A 19504-nucleotide genomic window follows, 5' to 3' on the forward strand; every position below is an offset into this window, starting at 1 on the left:
TCGAGGAACCCTGACATATCCACGTTAGAGGAATCAGCCCAACTAATGTCTTGAGCTAATCCTGCGCAGGACTGTAGGCTCTCAGAGGCTTGTCACCAATCAGTACGGGTGCAGATAGCCTTTTTGCCTTGGACCACTATTTGGTCAGCCTGATGTACATCAGGCTGTGTGTGCCTGTTTTGTGTGGGTGGTTTCCTTTTGTTTTGTTTAGTTTTGTTTATTTGCTGTATTTACCAATTAATTTCAGTTTATATAATGTAGTCCTTAAAAGCATGTGCTCTGAGTTGAACTGTCAAGGTGTTAATTCCAGCTGTACCACTTCCTAGCAGTAGGATTTTTGGTACATTACCTAATTGCTGTGAAATATCTCTATATCTGTAAGTTAAAGATAATAATAAAACTTACCTTAATAGACTATTGCCATGTTTAAATGAGATACATTAATGTGCTGATTCTTTTGATTTGGTTCAAATGATTTTATTAATACAATTTGACCACTTCTTGAGATTAGTAGTATGAATTGAGTTCTTCTATTAGTTGCAGATGTGGTGATACATTCTTCACTGTTTTGACTTTATGTATGTGTATTTGGTTTTGGGAGGCAGGTTTTTCCAGCCTGTCGATACTGTCATTTTTTCTGGAAATGAATTTACTTTTAGTCGTTGAAAATTTTAAATGGAACTATAAGATGCTAATATTTACTTAGGCTTTTATTGTTTATGTATTTTTCCTAGTCGTAGGTAGCAGGGAAACACTTGAAAACACCAACATTGTAAGAAAGTAAATAAAATTTTATTGAGCATCTACTAGCTACTAGTTGCTTATGCTAAGTAACTACTTGCACTAATTCATGTTATTCTCCCAACACTCTGTAATAAGGTGTTAATAATCCATTTTAATGATGAGGAAACTAAACCATAGAGAAGTTAAATCCATTCACCACACTAACATAGTAAGTGGCAGAACTGAGACTCAAACACAGGACTGTTTGATTTTAGGGACTGTTGTCCAAGTATTATGCTGTTTCATTATAAAAAAAATAATGAAAATAAAGACTAATTATCAGAAATTAAAATTAGGGGATGTGGAAGAAGACTCCTATATTTACTACATATACTTTTTTGAAAGTGTATTGGGCACATGAACATGGCCAAATTAGACATACTTTCTGAAATTTCTGCAGCAGAATTTATTGAGTTTTCTTTGGCTGCATTTTTATCAGCATTATCGATTTTTGATACTTAATGCTTTAACTGAAAACTTCCCTACACTTTTTCATGTTAGTAGATTTCTGGATTTGCTCTGAACATTTCCTTTTCCAATATTGCCAGAAAAACAGGTCTAAGCTGAACCCTCAGACTGCATTTTTGGTTCAAAAACCTAAAGATATCCAGTAATAGTGACTCTTAAAAAAACCTTCTCAACACTAAGGACTAAACTTGTTTACTGCTTTGTAACATAGTAGTTAATTTCAATGTCACAAATTTATGTATTTGTAACTTAAAAAACAGTTTTTGAATCAGTGAATGCCAACTGTGCTTTCCTCTTCCTTATTATTATTATTTATTTTAGCAGTTTTTTTGGTTTCATGGGAACCACTTCAATAGAAATACCAACCAAAAGATTTTTACCTATGCCAGTCCCTAACAAAATTGAAATTCTTTTCTAAACCTTTAGGGAAATCTAAAGCCTAATCAGAAATATCCTCATCAAGTACTATATTTCTTGCAAATTTGGGTCCTTTAGATCTTAACATTATTATTATTGAAGTCATTATGTTTTGTGAATTTGAAAATAAATTATGGCTCCTACCTCTCAGATATTATCTTGGAGGGCTGGTGTCACTTTTCTGTGAGTTTTTCTATAGTAGGAACTATATCTTATTTACCTTTATACCCTTCAACATATTTCAAAGCCTGGGTGCTGAGTACATGCTCCCAAACTACTGAAGAGTTCTTTGGATTGTTTTTGTACTTGATCATAGAAGCTATGACTTGAGCGGGGGGGAAAAAAATCACCCTAAAGATTGTCATGTATCTCTTGTCTTACTTGTTTTTCCTGTGTTTAATCTGCCTTCCTGGATGAGGAGCTCCTAGAGATCAGTGGAGACAGTATCAAAGGTCTTATTTGGATAAAGACTCAGGGGGAGTATCTTTTAATTCTTATGTTTCAAGCTTTAATATGCAAAATCACTTTAATATGCAAAAATGGTAGTCTTGTCATATGGATCTCTCTTTTGTCTGGTTTTAGAAAGGCTTTAAGAGATAACAGGCAACTGTGGAAAGAGTATTCGATGAAAAGTCTAGACTTTGTTCTTCAAGAGTTGCATGGCATTATACAAATTGCCCCATGTCTCCAGGTCTCTGTTTCTTGCTTGTAGATTAAGCAAGATAATACAAGTTCATGAACCCACCCAAATAGGCAAAATTCCTCTATGTGTTATAAATCCAGACAGTGGTTCTCCTTGTAATGACTAGAAAGGAGTAGAAGGAGGAATTCTGTGTGTGGATCTGAGTGCTAGCTAGATGGATATATTCAGTTTATAAGAGATTTATTTCTATTTTTAAAGTATATTATGTTTCAGTAGAAAGTTTTTTAAATTTCATGTGCTCAGTTTTGCGGAATCTTTTAAAACATTGATAGAGCACAAAAATCCTAATGTGTTACAAAGATAAACAACCAAAATAACTTCTTGCAGCATTTCCCTTCAATAGTTTCCATCAGAAAATTATTGAAGACAAACAAAAAGGGATGGTAAAGTATATGCAAAGAAAAACAAATTTCTTTGAATTCCATTAACTGATTTTCTGTGGATCCACCTAAATTGAGTTTTAGATCTCTGGTACTATACTTATTTTCCTTGTTGATGTTCATTTCGAGAATGCAATAAGACCAGATGGTTGTATTGGTGGAAGTTCTTTTTGATGTTTGTTAAAACAGGATGGAAAAGCTAAGTAATAAAAGTATAAAAGGAACAAGTAAAGACTCTGAAAAGTATATTTGAAGCTTCACAGCTTTTAGTTGGAAAATAGAATTATTTAGTGTTTCAATAAAGCGATGGAATCATCCTCCTTTTGTGAATCATAAGTATCATGCCAGCCGCCTACTTTTAATATCAATGAGAAGAGGATGGATAGAATTTTCATATGCACGGTAGGTGTTGGAAACAATAAAACATACACAATATTTTCTGCAGATCCCCTTTGACCTATTTAATAAAATAACAGAATCCAAAATTAGGAGATTTTTTTAAAAAGCATCTGAATAGCTAAGGGACATCCTTAATGCAGGTGTGTTGGTCAAGAGGGCGGCTATCAGTGTAACTCAGCTCTTTCCTCATGGCCATACCCGCGCTTCTCTTTTGCTTGTTTTATATGCATGACCATTCTCTCTCCTTATATTAAAAACACACCATTTAATTCCTGTTTGCTGGATAGAGAAGGCAATTCATTAATACGTCACTCAGTATTTCTGGTTGCAGAAATGCTTATCTATGCATTGCTAAGCAGAGGACAGGGAAAGCTTCCTTTACATTGATAGAAACAGGTGTTCTCTTTTAGTTGTCAAGTCAGCTCCCTTCTGAGAATCTCAGATAAGTGGCCCAAATTACATCTAAGAGGAAAATTCGCCAAAGCATAATTACTTTTCATCAGGGTGCCACAAATAATGAAAAGAAAAGAACACTGGATGTATATTGTAGTCTACTTAATCACCCTCATTTTAAAAAGCTGATGGAGAATTCCTTCCTTCAAGACAAATTGTGTAGCTTTGGTGGTAAATTAGGCATATTTTCTAAACACTAAATTATATTTCTTCTAATTCACATTTGGCTGAGAAAAGCTGACTAGTCTTTGTAGCTCTGGAATATAAGAGATAAGGTTTGCAGCTGCCATTTCAAACAGTGCATTTTTGTCTATTCTTCCATCACTTCCTGTGTTTCTATTCATATTGAATGAGTCCCCTTCTTTATTTTTTTTTTTTTTGGTGAGATAAATTTCATCAGTGTTGCTATCTATGCAGGATGCGGGCAGATCCCTTATCTCACCTTGCCTTCCCTTTTCTCCCCCAATCCCCCCAAACTTGTGTATTGGTCTAAACTTGTGTAGACCAATAGATTATTAGTATGGGTAGAAATAGTAAAGCTTTGTCCAATGATAAACAATTATCTGATATAGTGCATAAGATATCCTGGTCATCAGATTTTTGTAGCATTTCTCTGCATTTAAGAGAAGTTCTAGAACTGAAAAACTTCAGTTGAGGCATAATGGCATATCTGAGACAATAAAACTAGGTTTGTCTACAAGCTCAACATTTGATATGGGGAAATTGCTTAAACCCCATATGCCTTGGTTTATTCATCTATAAAATAAGAGTAATGATACCTATCCTATAAGAAAATCAAATAGCATGACACAACAATTTTTCTAGAATTGTATTTGATTAATAATTGTAATTATAAAGGAAATCTCATAGTTTTGGGAGGGTGTATAGACTTTTAGGGAGTTGATGGGAGAAAGTGCCTATCTTATATCAGCACCTTTAACCAAGGTAAGACCTTTAGATTTCCTTCTGTTTTCCCAATTTTCTGTTTTTTCCCTATCAGCAGCTCTTCCTCTGTGATCCTCACTGTATCCTTTCCAGCCCATATCATCAAGAACTTCTCACCACCACAGCCACTCTGCCTTTACATCCCACACTGAGACTGTTTCCTTTCTCCCTCCAACTAGCAAGGTCACCAGAATAGACATGCCCACTCATAAAATAAGATGTGTCTTGATGATTAAGTTACTATGGGGAAGAGCTATAGGCTTTCCAGTACATTACACATCTAAGGAAGGGACTGGCAAACTTTTTCAGTAAAGGGTCTGACAGGATATACGAGTACTTTAAGCTTTGTGGGCCATATGCTTTCTCTTATGACTATTTGTTTACCTCCTTTGTTGTAGTGTGAAAGTAGATATATGTAAACAAATGAGCATGGCAGTGTTCCGTGAAGACTTTATTTACAAAAACAGATGGTGGACTGGATTTAGCCTGTGGGTCATAGTTTTTGAGCCTCTAAGACATCGAGATGAATCATAGCAGTCATGTAGTCCAGCTTCTCCAAAGTCTGCTCCGTAGAGAGCTGTCACCCTGCAACCAAATGTTAACTGGTCAAATGCATTTTTGAAATGCTATACGGTATGTCCCTTACATAGAAGCTCGTCAACACAGCATACTCAAGAACCTGAGTTTTTTGGGGGGTGTAATATTAATCATTAGAATAATAACTGATGCTTTAATAGTTCTTACTATGTCCCCAGAACTGTTTTAAATCCTTTTTCATATATGATTTTACTTAATCTCACAACCCTATGAGGTGTTAGTATTCTTAAAGCCATTTTATAGTTGTGAAACTGAGGCACTGAAAGGTTAATTAATCTTCCCCAGGTAACATAATTAGTGGAGCCAGGATTAAAATTTAGGCAGCCCAGCTCCAGGATCTGTGCCCTTAGCCACCCTTCCACCTCCTCATAACATCTGGACACCTCTGTGAAATAGTGTGAGTTGAGAAAGTGCTTCTTTAATCCCGTTCTCTTAGTTTACACATTAGAAAAGTGAAGTCTAGAGGGATTACAGTGACTTTGCAAAGATCACAAGTGTAATTATTAACTGAGATTAAGTCTACAAATCAATTAAATCACTAGCTAGTACTTGAAAAAAATGCTCAAATTAATCCTTTATAAAGACAGAAAATCCTTTAAAAAATGAGTGATCACTTCTAATTTCCCCTTTTAAGTTCTGATTGTATAACCAATTGCACTTAATGGGGTAAATGTACAGTTTGATTTTTTAAAAGATGGAATTATTTTTACTTTTAAAAATCTGTTAGGCAGTCCTTTATCAAGGGAAAGATGACAAATCTTTACCTCCAACTCTGACCTCGCTTTCAGGCTCAAAATCAGTGATCACTAGACCTTAATGTACATTAGAATCACTTGGGATGCTTGGAAAAATGATGCTGGGTCCAACCCTATGGCCTCAGAATTCTGTATTAATTGAGGATCTGGAATAAATATTTCTAAAGACACCTCCAAGAGATTCTAGTATTAGCCAAGGTTGTGAATCACTGCTGTAGAACCACATTTGTTATTGTCTGCTAAATTTGTCCACTTGCGTTAACAACTAACATTTAAAATACTAAATGTCATGAAACAAAACTTACGACTATGGTTCATGGGTTATAATTAATAAAAATGTGAGCACATTCCAAGCATGGCTGTAACTTTATTATTGCAGGTAAATTGTACCGGCGGCTATAATATTCAATCAGTTTTATGTGAGTGGTACTTGAAGATTGACATACACAGAATCAGACTGATCAAAAAACTCAGGGATTCTGATAGGTTGCGACAAGTCGATATGGCTCAGACAGATTCTGGTCTATACCTTTTATATGGCTGCTTACTGCCTGGGACCTACGGTGGAAGAAACAATTATTTTGGAGGATTAAGCACCATCCTCTACCTACTTACAAGTATTATAATAATATATAACAGAAGAATGTAGAAAAGAAATCATGTGTAGTAGAAGAATTTAGTATAGAAATAGACCATCTATGAGAGCAAATGGGATAGAAATTGTCAGGGACTTGAGACGGTCTAATTACTACTATAGAACACAAAATTTGCCTTCAAATTTTCTGGCAGTTAAAGCAAAAAAGGAAACAAGTTGAGTGATGTAATTTATATTCTGGCTAAAAAGAGCTTTCACATTTGTCTGCAGAGAAAATTGTTATTTTGAACTATTTTCAACGAGTAATTTAACATATGAGTATATATCCTTGGGATAACAGTTGAAAATATCTGTACCACAGTTTCTCAAAAGTCACAGAAATGCTGTTCAGTTGATGATAGTTGAATGAACCAAATATCTTGAGTCAAGACATTTCTGTGGTTGTTCATTCATTTATTTATTCAATTACCTATTTACTTTTTTTTATTTTGTTTTAGTGGGGAATATTGGGGAACAATGTGTTTTTCCAGGACCCATCACCTCCAGGTCAAGTCGTCATTTTTTTTGTTTTGTTTTGTTTTGGTTTTTTTCAATCTAGTTGTGGAGGATGCAGCTCACTGGCCCATATGTGAATCGAACCAGCGACCCTGGTGTTATGAGCACTGTGCTCTAACCACTGACGCAACCACCCCTCCCCCATTTACCTTTAAGTGCTAACTACATGCTGGATATGATGTTAAGTTCTGGGAACATGGTGATCAATAAGATATCATTTTTCTTCTCAAGGAGCTCACAGTACAGAGGAGGAAATGCTCAGGAAAACCAACATTTCAGAGTGAGAAAGGCCAGAGTGAAATAAAAGGGTGTGGTCATTAGTATATGTTATAGGAACACAAAGAAGGAGGAGCTAAGTGAGACATGGGGGGATCAGGGAAGGTCGAGTAGGCTTATTCAGAGAGGTGAGCAGTGAAAATGCATTCCAAGAGGTGGAACAGCAGGGAAGGGAGAGTATGTGGCACGTCAGGAGAATTACAAATATCTCTCCTAAATTGGAGAGTGGGAGTCCTATGGGAATGCAGAAGTAGAGACATAGGTAGGTGTTATATTCCAAAGATTCAGGCCAAAAACTCAAGACTTCATGTGAAAGTGATGGGTAGTCGCTTCAGTATTTTAGGTAGTGGAGTCATATGATCAGATTTGTGTTTTGGAAAGATCAGTCTAGCTATGTGGTGGAAGAGAGACGGACTGTGAAATCACTTAGGAGGCTCTTGGTGTAATTCACCCGGTAAGTGTTGAGGATCTGAAGAAAAGCAATAGTAATGGAGAACCGGATAGATTCTACAGCCATTTCGGAGATTGACTTATGTGACTGCATTAACGAATGGAGAGAAGAAGAGGAAAGAACTAAGAAAAATCTCCTGGTTTTGGTGTCTGGGTGGCTTGTGGCACAATTTAGGAGATCAAGAATGATAGAGGAGAATTAGGTTTGTGGGTAGGGAACACGAGAGAAGAAGATGGTGAAAGAGGAGTTTGGTTGATTACTTGAGTGGAGAATTCCAATAGAGCTTTGGGATCTGAGCTAAGATAATAGGTTTGTAACTTACCAGCATGTAGATGGCAATGCATATTAGTGAGATCATGTAAGAGTTTATAAATTGAATAGAGACCAGAGTATGGAACTCTGTGAAACATCACACTTAAAAAGCTTGTGGAGGACACTGAGCTTATAAAGGAAACAGAAGCTTAGTAACAGTAAACTAGGAGTATATAGGCTAATGGAAGTGATTAATAGGATACATGCTCCCATACACATGGGACAGTAATGTAATTTGAGACAGAGATAGAAAGTGTACATCAAACTGTCTCTGTGAAATATAAGTTGTGTCAGATGGGACTTGATAGATGTTGGGTCTCGGACTGCTGGACTGAATTCTCTTACTAGGAGCCTGTAGATATTATTTAAGGGACAGATGATTTAGATGTCTGATAAGTTTCAAAAGTTTGGCATCCAAACATTTCCCCACACACTTAAGCCCAACTGTGAAGGCGAATAACTTTCCTGAAAAATCTTGACCATATCTAAGCACTTGCATAGCACAAGGTGAGGATGACAATACCCAGGGCAGTGAGACATGGAAGAGGCAATTTTAGCTTAAAAAATTTAAGACCAATTTGTACCAATTAAACACTTCAATGAATAGAAGCTAAGTATGCTCAGTGGAATGGGTGATCTTAAATAAAACGGTATTGTGAAGGTCTTGCCAGAATGACTTAACTGCATGTAAGAGTACCATAAAACTCAATGCAATCTCACGGTGATTAGGGTTATTTGAGATTTACCACTTTAAATATGACAGTTATCGTTTGAATATGATTGGTACTTATTTCTCCTTGTGAATTGTATTGGAATACATGTCCAACTGTTTACTGAAGACCTAGTTAGAAATAACATAACTAGGCCAAGTATCACTGAACATGGCCTATTCTCATAGATCTATGGACCCTTAGGATCTGTGGTAACTTAGAGAAAACAGAAGTCTTTTTGATCTGCACACCCTCGCGACTTCTCTCTGGACATTGTAAAATAGACTGTGCCCTGACTCCAGGCTGAATGAAAGAAGCAAAACTTCCCAGGGATTTTGTAGGTCCCAATATTCCAATACTTTTCATTCTGCATTTCTTTGTCCCCGACATCCTCATGACTCCCATCTCCTAGGGGAGAGGAGATGTTTATTGTTGGTCGGTCTGGAACCTAATTTCTGACACCCCTGAATGCAACACTGCTCATTGCATCAGAGTTCTTAACTATTTAAATTCCTTGATATCCCACAAATTTCAAGCCCTTGTGTGTATTTTCCCCAATTTTCAGCATCATATGTAAAATATCAGACTGCATACTTTAAAGTATAAAACAAAAGGGAATTTTAGGTTGCCATCAAGAAGCCAGTGAGCACTGTAAACAAAGAGAAAAGAGGAATGTTCTAGAACCAACGAAAGTCAGTAGGTAAACAGCTACTTGGCTCCCTGCAGATGGGAAATCAAGGAAGAAGGCTAAAGAGACTTTTGAAGTTTTCTGTAGTTAGCAGAATTTTTTTAAATAGCCCGGTTAACATTAGGCCTCTTATGTTATGCGTCTGAGAGACTGTGCTCTTATGAATTTCAGGTGATTCTCCATTGAGGTACATTCTCTGAAAGCCAAGCAAAGGGGCCCGAGACTACTGTATTTAGCAAAACTAGACATCTCAGAGCTTTAGACCTGAGTTATTAGGCCAGGAAGGAAGCCAAATGTCCACTTGGGCCTGTTGATTTCTTCTGCCATCTTGGAGGTGCCCAGGTGATAGACTGAGAGATATGAGTAGGAAGGAGTGTGGGTAGTATTGTGTATAAGAGGACAATTTGAGCACCACAATCAAACGTTAGGTATATTTGTAGAATTCCAGACATCAGGATGGAAGGTGAAAATATCTGTTAAAATGCTTTCCTTTAAGTTCACCTGATGCATGGATATTTGAAGAGTCTAGACGATTGAATGTATGTATTTTAGGTCTGAGTGTTTAGACCCTGTATTCATCTCCTGGGGTTGCTATAACAAAGTCCACGAATTGGGTGGGTGGCTTAAACCACAGAAAGTTCTTGTCTCACAGTTCTGGAGGCTAAATGTCTGAGATCAAGGTGTCTTCAGGGTTGATTCATTCTGCGAGCTGTGAGGGAAGGGTCTGTTCCAGGCCTCTGTCCTTGCCTTGTAGATGGCTGTCTTCTTTATTTTCATATTGTCTTCTCTCTGTACATGTCTTTGTCCAAATGTCCCCTTTTTATAAGGACACCAGTCATATTGGCTTAAGGCCCACCCTAATGGCTTCATTTTAACTTGATACCTCTATGGAGACCCTCTCCATGAATAAGGTCACATTCTGAGGTGCTGGGGGTTAGGACTTCAACAAAGAAATTTTGGGGAAACAATTCAATCTGTAGCAGATCTTCATAATTAATTATATGGCATTTTATGGTGTAGAAAATAAAAGAACATGTCAAAAATATTTGGTTCACATGGTTATAAACTACATAGCACATCAAAAAATATTAAAAGAAATGAACTACATGTATAGAAATTAACATGTGCTCTATATACACTATAGTCTATGTGCAAACTGTAATAAAACTACTTTTTGGTAAAGAAGTTAATTTGTATCACTCTCTAAATTGGAATTTGTCTTTGAGCAAGTTATTCAGCCTTAGCTGGAGTCTGTTACAAGCGCCCTTTTGGGTTAGAAATTTGGCATTAATAACTTAAAACTTGACACCAGAGAACAAATTTTCTGCAGAAGGAACTGTATGTGCTAATGAAGCTTGGAGCTTTATTGGAGGTTGACTGTAATGTTTCTCTTGCTTCCCCACTAATGAGATCCAAATTTTAAGACTGATGGACTTTTTTATTTACCCATTATTTAAAAGCCAGATCACTTTTCAATTTCACATTGAATTGCCCTAAAATATTAAATAAGGTAAATGCAGACAACTTAAGAACTGTGCTAATCATTTTTTTGCTCCTAAATTCTTAGCTGGATTTTGTGAAGAACCTCAGCAAAATCCATTTTCTCCATCTTTGAAATGGTGCTGTGTTTGTATGGCTAAGGAGAGGGCACTGCAATTCAGTAGTTGTGGTTTCTTGGTGTGATAAGCAATAAACAAAAGCCGGTGTTTATACAGTGTCATCATTCCTGTGGTTTTCCTATGGACAAAAATTAGTGCTAATTTTTACCTTCAGGAATAAGTTATTCTGCCATTGCTCATGGCCATTAATGATGGAACCTGCGATGTGGGTTCTATATAATGGTCTCATTTCCTGATATCGCTTCTCTTTTCCATGCCCTCCTCCTGCCAATAGCCTGTGGTGTTTTCTGCAAAGTGTGTGGATGCGCATTCTGCCTGTTGTACTCACTGTTGCCAGGGAGGCCTCCGTTGACTGACAGCTGAGATCCAGCGAGCTGGCTCTGATGCATGCGCTTCAGTAGCCGTGGTACCACGGGCTCCGGCCTGATAGGTGAAGCGGGTGGTGTAGCACTGTGATGTGACTGTGGATCTGCAAATCCGGATTCACGCTTGTGAATGAATGTGACTTTGATTTGCAGTCGAAGAAAGTAAGGTTCCAGAAATAGCAGCCACGCGTTTCTTTCCCCAGGTCTTTAGCTAACTTATAATGTTCCTAGGATGGATTTTATTTAAATCCAATCTTGTTAAATTTTAGTGGCAATAGTCAAAACCCGGGTTAGTAAACTTTTTTGTTTTCCTGCAGAAGTACATTCTTAATGGATGTAACTATATTGAATATTTATGTAACTATATTAAATATGACTCAGACGTAGATTTAGTTTTGACTTTTTAGAAGAAACTATGCGTTAAACACATGGGCACGCATTCTCAAAACAACTCTTTCATAACAGATAGTTTCCCATTCCTCACTCTCTGTCCAGGAATCATTTGCAGTCTTGAAACTGGGGATAAAGGTAAGGACTTAATGTTATATGTACATGGGCAGAACTGAGCAAGTCCACGTCCTCTTATTTCCATATTTTTTACTGCTATTAAAAGGAATTGCAATCTATATACTAAGCTTCTCCTACATGTTTATTTGGGATCTGCTAGGCCAGTGGTTTTGGAATCTGGCTGCATATCTAATATACGTAATCTGGTTAATTTCTAAGAAAAATTAATCCACGGAATTTTAGGCCTCACTCCAGATCCACTTTATGAGTATCCGTGAGTAGATCCTGCTAATGGATCTATAAAAGCAACACATGGGACTCGAATGCAAAACCAGGTTTGGGAACTTCTGTGCTGGGTGGGCTGTCAGTAGCCAGTTGGTACCGTGGTTTCTCTTTGACCTTTCCAAGTAATCGATAGCAGGGCCGCCAGCCAGCTCTGATATAACTCACAATTGACAGTGAGTTATTCGTAAATAATTCTCTGGAAGTTTTACAGTGTAATTTATAATATAAGCTATATTTTTATTCCATTATTATATCTTTGAAGTTTGATATGCCTTTTATTAAAACTGCCTTTGCAAAAGATTTTGATTCCCTAGATCTTATATTTCAATAAGTGTCTTTTCACCTTTAAAAAAAAGTCCTGATTTTTAAAATTGTTTGAAGTATCATCGACACCAAAAGAAGATTAAAACTAAGATGAGATGAGTAAAAATTGATTTTTAATGGTGCCAAATTATTCTCTTTTGAATGGATAAGTGAAAGTTGAATTACTGTTTGGAAAATACATCTTGCATCTTACTACTTTTAATGTATCATATAACTAGAAATATCTCACCTACTATTAAAGAAAATAAACTGAAATGAGATGTATATAAAGGGCACTTTAGCTGTCTGACTAATCAATCCATTGATTTGTGTGTTTCTAACAAGCCCACTATTTTGTCTCCGTATCCCATATAATTAATGGTTCAATAAATTTACTTTATAACTTTAATTCTCTGTCTTTCAATACAGTGCTCGTTTTCAGAATTTGTCTTTAGTTACCTATCTCCTAGGTTCAGAATATCTTGCTTAAGGAATCAGGAATTGTTTTATACTCATTTCATAAACATGGACTCTGATTTCTGGCATTTCCAGAGGAATAATTAATTATGTTACCAAAAAAGAAATAACCTGATACAGAGACTGGTGTTTATATGTGTGGGTGAACATTTCAAGGGTTTATTTCTATTAGAAAATTGCTGTAGGAAATATATATGTTAAGGTACCAATTTTGGGCTTGTTTGTCTTTGACTTTTTCTGAATTTCCTGAGGTTCCCAGTAGTTTAAATATATTGAAGGCTAGGGCTGAATGAGATGATAGAATAACACCTTTTTTAGCAACAAAATGTAATTCTGTGTACTGATTCTGGTTTGGGATTCTGATTTCTTATTCCGTAGGCTCAAATGTCCTGGTTTACACTTTGCGTGTATCGCTATGAACTATTCTTTGGTCTTTATGCCAATCTTACATGCTAGACACTTTATTTTGGCGTTTATTTACGAGCTAAATAGTTAAATCTACCCATTCAAAGAATACTCAAATGAATGCTTTAGCTTGCCTGTCATGACTATTCATTTTAATATTTTACCTGTCTACTTCAACAATTTGCCAGTAAAATTCCATTGTTATTCAAAAGGCTACACTGCTTGGTTATATAACTGAGGTGTCCACTCTCCTCTTTTCCAACTTGGGGTCCTTTTAATATGCTCAGTTAAACCGCAGAGTTTAGGTATGGCAGCCCAGCACAACAACCTGCTAGGCATCCAGCAGGTTGTTGAAGGAGGAATTTTAAAGCAATAATGGAAGGAAGGATGGAACATCTAGATAGAGGTAGGTTTCTATTCTCCATAGCCAGAGGGAAGGGATGGTACTCCAGTGGGTGTGAAGTTTCTACTCCTGCAAAGACTGAATGCTCAGATACCAGTGTCCTGTTCAAGCACAGCTCGTGGGGACTTGAAAGTGTCCCTGTTGATGGTCTTTGTCTCAGCGCACTGGGTCTAATGGTGCATCTGGGAATTCTTTGGGGTCAGCAATGAAAGTGCAAGGCCTTTGGATTCTGTGCCCCTCTTGACAGCACCATAAAATCTTTCCTGGGTTTCTAACTTTTCTCTTTATTTTAAATTATATTCACTGTATTTTTCTATAATAATCCTTAGTCACCCACAAGGAAATACCTAACAACTCATTAGACTTAGAACACAAGCAACAATAAAAAATTGATTTATCTTCTCCTGGAGGATAAGTAGGATTCAAGTTTTAGAAAGACAATGCTGGATCTTGTAAGATATTTCCATTGAGGATGTGTAATACCCACATTTGAGACTTAGTCAGCTGGCTTCGTATATTAACACCAATAATGACACTAGCCAAAAGGAAAAAAAACAAGTTTTATATGAAAACTGATTTCATATAAAAATAAGTTGAATATTTTATACTCATTTGCATTTAAATGAAAGATACATTTAGCAATGGAATATCTGAATAGTCATTGCAATACAAAATAAATTACTAAAATCAATAAATTGTAATAACTAGACATAAACTCCACTTGCATTTATTAAGCATTCACTAGTGTCAGTCCTATTCTAATACTTTATTTAATTTTGTTTACTCCTTACTAAATTCCTGTGAATTATTTTTAGAATCATTTTAAAGAGGAGCACACCAAAGGCTCAGAGATGATAAGTAAGTTGGCCTAGTGTCAGACAGTTATTACCAAGCGCTTTTAAAAATATTGTGCTAGGATTGGCATTTGAACTCAGTTTTCCTGGCTTGTGTTGAGTGCCTTTTCCATTTTACCACACTAAAAATGTTGTCATGCTGTGCAACTACCTAATATTAGGATTTTGCTTCATTTTATAGCTCTTCTACAAACTTATGTACATACATATTTTAAAACATGACATGGAATATTATCAGAATAACATAACTGATGAGCCACAAACTCTGTGTCAGATATGGTGGTCTTACTCCTGCTCTACATTCCCTTTTTCCCTACAAATAGTAAGGAGTTCCATTCCACTTTTATTCTCCTAAACCAAGGCTTCCTAACCTCGGCACTATTGCCATTTGGGAATACATAATTCTGTGTTGTGGGGAGCCGTCCTGTGCTTTGTACTGTTGTTGGCAGCACCCCTGGTCTCAAGCTACTAGATGCCAATAACACCACCCAGTGTAACAATAAAAAATGTCTCCATAAGCATTGCCAAATATCCTTTGGGAAGCAAAATTGTTCTCAGTTGAGAATGACTGGTACAAACTCAAAATGAAAGTGACTAAATAAAATTGTAGTCCCCCTGCTCTATTTCTTTCCTGCGTATTAGAGGCTTTAAGCAATTAATTACTTAAGCTTTGTATTGGAACAAGTCAGGTTATGCTGTGGTAACAAGCGATGCCCAAAGTGACTTAACACAATAAGCCATTAGCTCTTGGAGGCCGCGGTCCTCCCTGAAGTAGCTTAACATTCCGGCTACTTCAGTCTTCCAGCTGCTTAGCATCCATATGTGTTTTCATGATCTTTACAGCAGGGAAAGAGACAGCGTGGAGAATCATGCATGATTCTCTTAAAATATGTCTTAAAATATGTTCCTCTGAAAGTGACACACGCCCGTTCAGCTCACATTTTATTGACAAAAGCAAGTCACATGGCCATGTTCAACATTGAGGAGAGAAAGGAACTTAGTCCTCCATGCTAAAAGGGGATACCTGGGAGCACTGGGGAGCATTCGTGAGATCTACCATCCTCATTCCGACAGCTACTGTCTGAATGTCCTGTAATGAACCTAGTCAAGTTCTAGGTGGCACGATTCAAGTCAAGTTTGAAACAAAGTATTTGCCCATTAGTTCTGGAGTGAACGTACACATGTGAAATAATTGGTGAGCAAGGCAATGCAAACTACATACAATAGATTATAATAATATGCATTACATTTATATATTTGGAAAATATTTACATTTTATGATATTTACATTTTATAATTTTAAGTCTTCCAATTAAAGAGCATGATGTGTTTTTTGGGTTCTGGGACCCAATTCCACCATGTGAGGGAGAGGGGGTTTCCCCACACATCCAAGCAATTTTCTAGGCATCAGATTGGTGTCTTATAATTCAACTCAATTCTAATGCTATCTACCCGGAGATAGCATCAGATTCCACAGGTTAAAGGCTCAGTCCTACAAGACTGTCCACCCCACACCCCCCTCCCCACCTGTACCACTTCAGATGCCAGTCACAAGTGCAGATTGTTACCTGTACTTCTGACCTACTCCCTGTAAATCAGAGGTTCTCATGACCTCCTTCCTTGAGTTTGATTAATTTTCTAGAGCAATTCACAGAAGTCAGAGAAACATTTTACTTATTAGATCAACAGTTTATTATAAATGGATGTAACTCAGGAACAGCCAGATGGAAGAGACACATAGGGCAAGGCATGCCCTTTCCAAACACACCCCTTTCTGTAATCTCCAAGTGTTTACTAACCCAGAAGCTCTCAGACCCCATCCTTTTAGGTTTTTATGGAGGCTTCTTTACATACGGTGGTTCCCTGAAAATAAGACCTAGCCAGACAATCAGCTCTAATATGTCGATGGGAGCAAAAATTAATATAAGACCCGGTCTTACATTATATTATGTGAGACCTGATGTTATATTTAGTAAACAAGACCAAATCTTATATTAGTTTTTGCTCTGAAAGATGCATTAGAGCTGATTGTCCGGCTAGGTCTTATTTTCGGGGAAACACGGTAGGTATGAGTGATTAAATCATTGGTCTCTGGGGATTGATTCAAGCACCATCCCCTCTCCTCCCCAGGAGGTTGAGGTGGGACTGAAAGTTCCAATCCTCTAATCACCTGGTTGAGTCTGCTGGCAACTAACCCACATCCTTAGGGTGGCTCCAAAAGTCACATCATTCACATAGCAAAAGACACCTTTACATCTCTCAACACTTGGGAAATTCCAGGGGTTTTGGGCTCTGTGCCAGAACCCAGGGAGGAAGACCAAATACCAGAGGTGCTAAAAAAATGTATACACATGACTTACATTCATCTTTTGTTACTGGTATATATTGAGTCTTACAATTTTAATACAGTTTTTTCCCTTTCTTAAAATGTGTATACACTTTTTTGGCACCCTCTGTGTATATTTCACATTATAAATCACAATATCACAATGTGTCTTTCTGTTTATTTGTTGGTGTTTAATGTCCTCCAATAGAATTTCATAGTTCTTTTTGATTAAATGTATTCCTAGATTTTTAAAAATTTTGTTATTATTTTTGAATGAGATTCCTCTAATCCTATGCCACTGCATTTCTACCTGGCTATTGCTTGTACGGAGAAAACTGATTTTTCTATATTTTCCCTCATCCAGATATCTTAATATGTTTAATACTTTGCACAGTTGAATTTCTTAGGGAGTGGTTCTCAAGATTTGGCCCCTGAATTAGGATATTTAGATATAGAATCATACTTGAAAAAAATAATTATAATGCTTTCTCTTTTTTATAGGTAGTTATAGTTCCTTCTGCTTGTAGCATTAGATGAAACATAGAACAGTATTGGGTACTAATGGAAATAATCTTTACTTTGATTTTATTTAAAAGACTGTTGGTTTCTGGTACTCAGCGTGTTTAAAAGGTCTCATACTATTTGAAATTTTTATGTAGGGTTTTAAACAGGAATGATTGCTGAGCTTTAGCAAATGTTTTCCAGAATTTATTGGTATAACTACAGGAGTTTTGCCTTTAATTTGTTGGTATTTATGTTGATGGGTTTCCTAATATAGAACCACATATATATATATATTCATGGAATAAGTATAACTTGGTACACTTATTTTTTACATATTGCTAGATTTGGTTTGCTAATGCCTATTCGTGGCTTTTTACTTAATTGAATTATTTGTTTCCCCCCCCAAACACCACCACCAGTATTTTTTTTCTTTCAATAATAATGATTCTCATATTCTTTATATTGCTGTTCCTGTGTCAGATTTAAAAATTAGTTGAATTTTAATACTATGTGTTGTATGAAGCTCCTCCAATCTCAAATCATAATAATAGTAATAGTTGACTCCATATGTTCTTATCAGAATTCTACCAAATATCTGGCTGGGTAGCTGTCCTCGCCAAGTGGAACACGTAACCATCAAACTGAAGCACGAATTGGGGATTACAGCTGTAATGAATTTCCAGACTGAATGCGATATTGTACAGAATTCCTCAGGCTGTAACCGCTACCCAGAACCCATGACTTCAGATACTATGATTAAGCTATACAAGGAAGAAGGCTTAGTCTACATCTGGATGCCGACGCCAGATATGAGCACCGAAGGTAAGCATCAGAAGTAGCTTTTTGGCTCCTTGTGGAATATATGTATGTATGTGTGTATGTATGTATGTCTACCTACCTACTGCATACCTATCTGTCTACCTTTCTGTCTAATTGAATGACCTAACGTCGAATGATAGAATAAAGATAAGGGTTTAGGTTTAATATATTTAACATATATCGTTTCACAGCTTTGCTAAAATTCTGTTTAATATGTGTCCTTTGATTTGTTTATTCATTAAACGTGTATTTATTGTGTATCTACTATGCATGTGGCATTATGCTGGTGGCTGGAAATACAACAGTGACGAAAGGCAGACACAACTGTCCTTGTGGAGTTTATAATCCTAGAGGGAAGACAAGCATTAATCAAATGACTACAAATAGAAATTTAAAATTGTGATGAGTTTTTGTTGTTGTTGTTAGAAAGATACATAGGATACTGGCATAGAATTAACCCCTGGCCATTTGCAGAATGTGAAAGAATTCACAGACTCAAAAGGAATAGAAGTTAGAAGATTATTTAAGAAGAAAGGCGCCGGCAAAGAAGCTGCCTACTGGAGGCAGAGTCTCGAGTGGACAGCTGCACCTAACTTTAGGTTAGCTTTTTCTTATATAGGAAATGGGGGAGTCGGGAGTCGGTCAGGCAGGCTTGAGGGCTGACATCACTTGCTGGGGTCTGGTCTGTTGGAAGATAATATTATCTCCAGACTCTGGACTTGGACTCGGCCTTGGGCTTTAAGAGACAACAGTAAAAACTGTAAGGGAGTTGCAAGTTGCATTCTGGTGTCTGGGTGCCTGAGGCTTAAGAAATTGCTCTTTTTCTGACTCATCACATAGATATTGCTATGAGAGCATACACAGGCAAATCAGACCTAGGAAAGGGGGTGGTGTTCTTGGGAAATAATGTTTGAATTAAGATCTGAAGAGAGAGTTGGGGTTGGGAGTGAGATGAGAAAGAGGCTGCCAGGCAGAGGGAGCAGCTTGAGTGGAATCCCCATTGCAGGAGAGCATAGAGGGTTGGAGGAACTGAAAGTAGGCCAGTGTAACTGCAGGTCGGAGAGAATGAAGGAAGCGAGTCTTGCAGGATTGGGGGCACAATAAGGATTTTAAACTTTATCCTAAAGTGGTAAGAAGCAGTTGAAAGAGT

At 36.9% G+C, this 19504-nt stretch overlaps 1 protein-coding gene across 6 annotated transcripts in view; it reads left to right on the forward strand.

Moving 5' to 3' along the window:
- The window catches only part of EPM2A (EPM2A glucan phosphatase, laforin), a 114351-nt gene that overhangs the window by 64403 nt on the left and 30444 nt on the right, over positions 1 to 19504 (forward strand). For 5 of the 6 annotated variants that reach the window (XM_081045154.1, XM_081045157.1, XM_081045155.1 and 2 more), the window contains exon 3: positions 18116 to 18357. The exons of the other annotated variant lie outside the window; for it this stretch is intronic. In XM_081045154.1, the coding sequence (XP_080901280.1) occupies positions 18116 to 18357 (242 nt within the window). The remainder of the gene's footprint in view (positions 1 to 18115; positions 18358 to 19504) is intronic. 6 annotated transcript variants of the gene reach the window in all.

Source organism: Rhinolophus hipposideros (genome assembly GCF_964194185.1).
Source record: "Rhinolophus hipposideros genome assembly, chromosome: 3".
In the NCBI taxonomy this organism is placed as follows: Eukaryota; Metazoa; Chordata; class Mammalia; order Chiroptera; family Rhinolophidae; genus Rhinolophus; species Rhinolophus hipposideros.